The 7,087-nt window shown below is 47.0% G+C and overlaps 1 protein-coding gene across 4 annotated transcripts in view; it reads right to left on the bottom strand.

The window, feature by feature from the left end:
• Nucleotides 1-4,682: 4,682 nt before the first annotated feature.
• Nucleotides 4,683-7,087, bottom strand: part of LOC116945100 (polycystin-1-like protein 2) — a 69,868-nt gene continuing 67,463 nt past the window's right edge. For all 4 annotated transcript variants that reach the window (XM_032959211.2, XM_032959208.2, XM_032959209.2 and 1 more), the window contains exon 48: nucleotides 4,683-6,617. In XM_032959211.2, the coding sequence (XP_032815102.2) occupies nucleotides 6,528-6,617 (90 nt within the window). In that variant the 3' untranslated portion in view covers nucleotides 4,683-6,527. The remainder of the gene's footprint in view (nucleotides 6,618-7,087) is intronic.

Here is a 7,087-nt window from a genome sequence, read left to right as displayed (position 1 = left end):
TCATCAGGCACGATCTAACCACTGCTGGATGATGGCCTCCCTTAGCCGCCAACACCTCGCACGATCCGGGGATGTAATAATCCATCCAACATCGATCCATCGCCTTGGGATTGGTCCCCTCGAGTGCATTCCATCCTTTGGCTGCCGCTCCGTTACTAGTCTCGGCCATCGGATCCCAGCGTCCCTTCTGGCCGTGGCGCGCCCTGCCCAGCCCGCTCACTTCGCACTTGGGATGTCTCTCTACCCTGTGTGGCTTCTTTGAATCCACTGCTCTCTAAGTGTAATTCCATGATATTTATATAAGGTAGTCATAACATTCGGGCAATGCATGGGTGTTGATTCCGTTGGACATATGATATTTTTCAAAATAAAGTTACTGCTGTCGGCACATGCGTTGAACGCACGACCATGATGCACGACAGGAGATTTCGGCTGCTGTGGAAATTACGTTATTTGGGAAGTACGGAAAAATCTAAATTCCTTCAGCAACCGACACTAACCAACGAGAAGTATGGTCGAATAACCCCCACGATCCGCATGGCGGTGGGTGGCCCTCCATCCGCACACTTTATTATTCATTCTGTCGACTTGTTCAGTCGGGTTTTAGATAAACGTCTTCAAAGTGAAAGAGCGGGGCAGGGACACAGGTTGTTCATTGCGCCATATTATTTTCTCCCACATTTGACCACGAGATGGCAGCAGAAGCCCGCTAACACGTCCCACATCCTCCACGTGAAACGTCGGGTCCGGCCACAAGGAGGGCATCATCGCCTGGCTTTATGAGCGCATGTTTGGCTATGTCGTACAAATATTATTTCGGTAAAGTCACGTAGATAGGTTCAAAGTCACGTAGATAGGTTCAAAGAAAAGTAATACCGTAGATAGGTTCAAAGAACCTATCAAAGAACCTATCTACGTGACTTGACATGCTAATTCATATGTAAATTCCGCCCACACAGCTTAAAAGATGCGACCCATGCTTAGCAATGTTCACTCAAGCGCTGTCTTCTGGACAGTCCTGTTCATTCACCTGAAGAAGGATATTTGTTTCGATTTAAAGCTTTCGTGACTGCAATGATTAATCTTCTTTGGTGCTTTCGGTAAAGTCACGTAGAATGAGAATAAAATAATAAATTGATCAAATAAAATAACACAATAATATTCTCACGACGTTTCGGCCACAACACAAGCGGCCTTCATCAGGTGAAGGGACGAGACTGTCTGGTAGGACAACGCTGGAGTGAAAGAGCCACGTTCAGATCACGGCCTTTCAGCTTAAAGTCGCGGCATCTCTTCAGAAAGGTGAGAGACTCGATTAGTTTAGCCTTCTTATCCCGGAGTCTGTTGAATGATCTTAAGGATGTGTGGAATCCCTCCCCGTAGAGGCGGTTAAATTTCGATTTAAAGCTTTCGTGACTGCAATGATTCATCTTCTTTGGTTCTTTCGGTAAAGTCACGTAGAATGAGAATAAAATAATAAATTGATAAAATAAAATAACACAATAATATTCTCACGACGTTTCGGCCACAACACAAGCGGCCTTCATCCTGTGAAGGGACGAGACTGTCTGGTAGGACAGCGCTGGAGTGAAAGAGCCACGTTCAGATCACGGCCTTTAAGCTTAGAGTCGCGGCATCTCTTCAGAAAGGTGAGAGACTCGATTAGTTGAGCCTTCTTATCCCGGAGTCTGTTGAATGATCTTAAGGATGTGTGGAATCCCTCCCCGTAGAGGCGGTTAAATTTCGATTTAAAGCTTTCGTGACTGCAATGATTCATCTTCTTTGGTTCTTTCGGTAAAGTCACGTAGAATGAGAATAAAATAATAAATTGATAAAATAAAATAACACAATAATATTCTCACGACGTTTCGGCCACAACACAAGCGGCCTTCATCAGGTGAAGGGACGAGACTGTCTGGTAGGACAGCGCTGTGATCTGAACGTGGCTCTTTCACTCCAGCGCTGTCCTACCAGACAGTCTCGTCCCTTCACCTGATGAAGGCCGCTTGTGTTGTGGCCGAAACGTCGTGAGAATATTATTGTTATTTTATTTTATCAATTTATGATTTTATTCTCATTCTACGTGACTTTACTGAAAGAACCAAAGAAGATGAATCATTGCAGTCACGAAAGCTTTAAATCGAAATTTAACCGCCTCTACGGGGAGGGATTCCACACATCCTTAAGATCATTCAACAGACTCCGGGATAAGAAGGCTCAACTAATCGAGTCTTTCACCTTTCTGAAGAGATGCCGCGACTCTAAGCTTAAAGGCCGTGATCTGAACGTGGCTTTTTCACTCCAGCGCTGTCCTACCAGACAGTCTCGTCCCTTCACCTGATGAAGGCCGCTTGTGTTGTGGCCAAAACGTCGTCAGAATATTATTGTTATTTTATTTTATCAATTTATTATTTTATTCTCATTCTACGTGACTTTACCGAAAGAACCAAAGAAGAAGGATATTTGTGTTGTGGCCGAAACGTCGTGAGAATTTTATTTTATTGTTTTATTTTTATTTTATTTCCATTCTACGTGACTTTACCGAAAGAGCCAAGAAGATTTACCAAAAGACCCAGGAATATGGATTCCTATAGTCACGAAAGCTCTAAGTCAAGATTTATGCCGTACAAAGTTTAATGATGTGTATTTTAAGAAACACGGCGGTGATGTTTCGGATGCGAGTGGTTTTACACGGTTAATATTTTCATCGCCCCATCGTCGAAACGGAGTGTCGTGAGAGTGCAATATTCGTTGGAAGGTGTAAATTAATCGACTGAGTAAATCGCGCACAACACATGTTCACACATTGCCGCATACATATAGCCGTCCGGTCATTGAGAACGTTATACGGACATCTGGATGGCGAATCATTAACGTTCAAGTGACGTTATTGGAGACGAGCGGCAGGCTGGGAATTCAGTGTCAGGGGCGAGCACTGAGCGTCAGTTCCTCTGTGCGGAAGAGTAATGGAGACGGTCAGACGGAGGTTTTACTGGTAGGAACCTCCTGGTTCCACCAGCCCACAGGGGATTATTGTGTCCGTCCGTCCGTCCATCGTGCATTCAAAAATGGGAGGGGTGGGGCTGGGTGGAGAGGGGTGGGGAGGGGCTGGGTGGGGAGGGAGGGGCTGGGTGGGGAAGGCGGCCACGGCACATACGAGGGGCTGGGTGGCCACCAACCACGTCCGGCCATCTTCACGACATTTTTCCCTCCACGTGGAGAATCAACAACATGTATTTGGAGTATGCGGTTGCTCTCAATCTCTACATTATAAGCCGCCAATTCGTGGGTATTGTACTTTTTTTTAGGAACAGCTTTATTTTTTCTTTCCACCATCCCAGGTCCCCACTCGGTCCCCACCCTTCACGCCGGCTTGTGCCCGCCCTCACAGTGGGACATATTTGCGGAATACACCGCGCCGCCGTTGACCCTGGCCATTGACCGAGCAACCCAACGTTCCTACCAGCTCCCTCCGCAGGAATGTGTTATGTTGAGGTGAAATAGAAAACTAGTGTACTGCACACACACAAGAAAGGGAGAGCAACACAGTATCCTTTAATACCAATGACTACAATCCAGGAACGCAACCCTGTTTTTACCATACGGCCTATTATTTGCCGAACGCGGTTTTGTCGAACACGGCATTTTCCAGGGATGTAGTACCTAGGTCTACTTGTGAAGTATACGGGACCAGCTATGATAGTTTAAATCAGGTGACCACGTTTCTAGGAGACTTCACCTGGGACGTATAGCCATGTCCACTCAGCCACTCGCTCCAACCCACACAGGGGGCAGCCTCCCGGCTCTTACGTTGGCCCCGCCCACGACTCGGGTAGTCCCGCCCATAGAGCTCGAGCCGCTCCATTCAGTTCCTGGAAAAGCTCCCCAATACGTGGAATGAAACGTTGGACATCATGCCAATCAATGCGATACACTGGGAACACACATGGTAGAGCTATGCTGGTGTTTGTCCAGGGCGGTGGCATAATTCTGAGACTCGGGATCGCGGCAACGTGAAGTTATTGCAGTCGGAATTGCTTTGACACCAATATGCCACGTGTGAAATGCTACATCAGCGCGTACAGACGGGAGGCAAGGGGGGAGCATGGATAGAACACAGGGGGGTCTATGTCGTTCCTGGCCCATGCCACCGATGAGGCAGCTCTTGGTATCCCATACTCACTCTTTTCTAGGATTCCCCACTGATACGTCACAATGTGAAATTGAGGGGACTATGGGAGGGCTGCTTGTGAATGTTGATGAGCGCCAAGAAGGTTAGATTCTGAGACTTCTCTAAAAATATTTTCCACAGTGAGGGGTCCTCCAGCAGCACCCGCATCCAGGGTCAAACGCAAAGGTGAAGCCATGATTGCCCGCTAGTTGGCAGAAATTATGGCCCAGATTTCCTGGGGCCCACAGGGCTTTGTTAACATTCTCTGGCCAATGATCCCCAAGAAACAGAAGCCAAAGGAGCAGATGGAGAAACTCAGTGATTTCATGACTCGGGAGTTTCACAGGCTCCTAACTTGGGAGACTTTGGTCACTGAGAAACCCAGATACTCAGCAGTTAAAACTCGTGATTATGGAACCCATCTTAGAGACCCAACCCCATGACCCCAGCTTAGGGGACTTCAGCACTTCGAGCACAAGGGAGACAGGAAATACACGAGATGGACACTGGGTCTTGGTGTACGTGGTGATTTATTATTTGTGATCACGCGGTGGCGTGGGCTCATCGGTTGGAGCACCTTGTCACGGTGCGGGTAGCGGCAAGTCACGCTTCCGGATGTTACCCGGGGCAAGCGCCGTCCATTCTTCAGAGAACAGCACAGACGCCTGACTACCCCCGACTGCCCATAACTACGGTCAACTACCCCTAACTACAGCTGACTACCGGTGAAGCTCGCGGGAACACACACCTCCGTGTGATTATTTTCCAAGATATATGTGGTGTGAGGCGAGTGTGGTGGAGGAGAGAGTGGAGGAGTGAGGGTAAAGCTATCATACATCCTGGTTTGGCTGGGACAGTCCAAGTTCAAAAAATCTGTCCCGGTGTCTCACTCCCCACATGCTTGGTTCCTGGTTTAAAACGTCTTGGTCCCCACGCGGGCAAAGGGCGGAGCACCCCGTGTCATGGGTGGGGCCTAGATCAGATGCTGAGTAGTGAGTGGGGCCTGTGAGCAATGGGCTCGGCCTTTAGTGGGCGGACCCTTTGGGTGGTACTCTTTGTTTTTTTTGGTAAAGTTATGTATAGGCCTCGGCAAGGTAAGGTAATTTACCTTTTTTACCGGGTAAAAGGGTAAAGGTGTCGACATGCCAAGGGTTAAGGTAAAGGGTAGGGTAAAGGTAGCTCGGAAAAATTGCCCGGTAGGGTAAAGGTAGCGCGAAGTATTACCCGGTAAATATGGTGCCTTGTTTACCGCTAAAAGCTTCGTGGCGCAGTCCGTGGCCTCCATTTAATAAGTAATATTTAAAAAAAAATTTTTAAAAACACGCTGTTATGAAATCTATGAGTAATGGCAGAACTCCACGACTCCAAGAAGTGGCCCCGAAGCTCGCCACAACGTAAGGGACCGTGGCCAATTACAGCCAACGTCAGTTAACAGTGGACAATTAGACCCAAGCCGAAACATAACATAAAAAATAATGTTTAAAAATATTTTTATTTTATTTTTAATGATAGAATATAGTCTTGTCATAAGTATGACATAAGTATACCAAGTTCGCAGTCGAAACCACATTGGGAAGTGTGTTAAAATTGAGTTACAAGATTTGAGGATACAACAACAGAGTGAGTTTAAAGAAAGCGTGTAAAATTGGAATAATCGAGAATATTCTATAGATGAATAAAGCACTCTACCTAGCATTTACCTGTTATAAACCTTTTTCCTGTGTAGTACCTCAGTAATTATCCTGTAATCGGGTAATTTGTATGGGGTAAGGGTAAAAGGTAGGGTAAAGGTAGGCTCGTTGCTTTTAACCTTTTACCTTACCTGCTGAAGGGTAAAAGGTAGGGTAGAGTGATTGTATTGTGGTAAGGTAAAAGGTAGGGTAAAGGTAGGCTCGTTGTTTTTACCTTTTACCTTACCTTGCCGAGGCCTAGTCACGTAGGTAAAAAAATTGAAAATAAAACTAAACGCAGCAAGATAGCTATCTTGCTGTGACTGTTCCACCTGAAGACGGAAGCTTGTGTTACCTCTGAAACGTCGTGATTTAATTTAGTTGTTTTCTTTTATTTTAAATTTTATTTTACCTACGTGACTTTACCGAAAAAACAAAGAGTATGAATCCTTGCAGTCACGAAAGCTTCAAATCTAGAACCTTTGGGTGGTGTTGCTTGTGGGCGTGGCTATGTAACGTGGGGTGTGGCTGACCAAGAGAGGGAGGGGCTACCGGTTTACTGTGTCCCAGTTAAGCCAGAGATGTGGTAGCTTGAGTAAGGGGTGAATAGGGGATGTGGGTGATGAGTGGAGGAGTATTGGGAGTAGGGGTGCACGTGGGAGAGTAGGAAAGCACAGGGGAGCTAATCAGGCGGCTGCACTCGCTGGTTTACGGATGCCGCAGAAGCTGTAGATTTTAGCGAGCAGCAGAGACACGATCTCCTCCTCCTCCGAGGCCTGGACAGACACGCGGACACGTGTGCTCACAAAAACACTACCCAGAAAAGCATGGTAACACACAACATGCTCACACATGCACAATCACACCCAAATGCTGTGTTCTCACAAATACAAGATCACCCAAATAGCCTGAACATACTTTTGGGGCAAGCGCTATTAGCGAGAAACAATTTGGGTCAAAATAGTGCACGAAAGGTTGGTGTGATCAGAACCACACCAGCCCACCATTCTCATCTCAGTGCTGCTTACCGCAGCAGCTACTAATGCAAGGCTGAGTCGGTCTAGGAGAGGCCCAGAACCAGTTCAGATATCACCCACCACTGATGTTGGCCGTGGTTGGGAATCGAATTCGCGTCACCGGATTCATAGCAGTGTGCTAACCACTACACTACCGCTTTCCGAACACACATGCTATCATGCTGGTACTGGTGGGAGACTGGGGAGGGAGGGGAACGGGAGATAACAGC

This window comes from Petromyzon marinus, chromosome 23 (genome assembly GCF_048934315.1).
Source record: "Petromyzon marinus isolate PM22_M1 ecotype Great Lakes invasive population chromosome 23, UKy_Petmar_22M1.pri1.0, whole genome shotgun sequence".
Lineage (NCBI taxonomy): Eukaryota > Metazoa > Chordata > Hyperoartia > Petromyzontiformes > Petromyzontidae > Petromyzon > Petromyzon marinus.
Note: the sequence above shows the minus strand (reverse complement) of the source record. Positions and strands in the feature narration are given on the sequence as shown.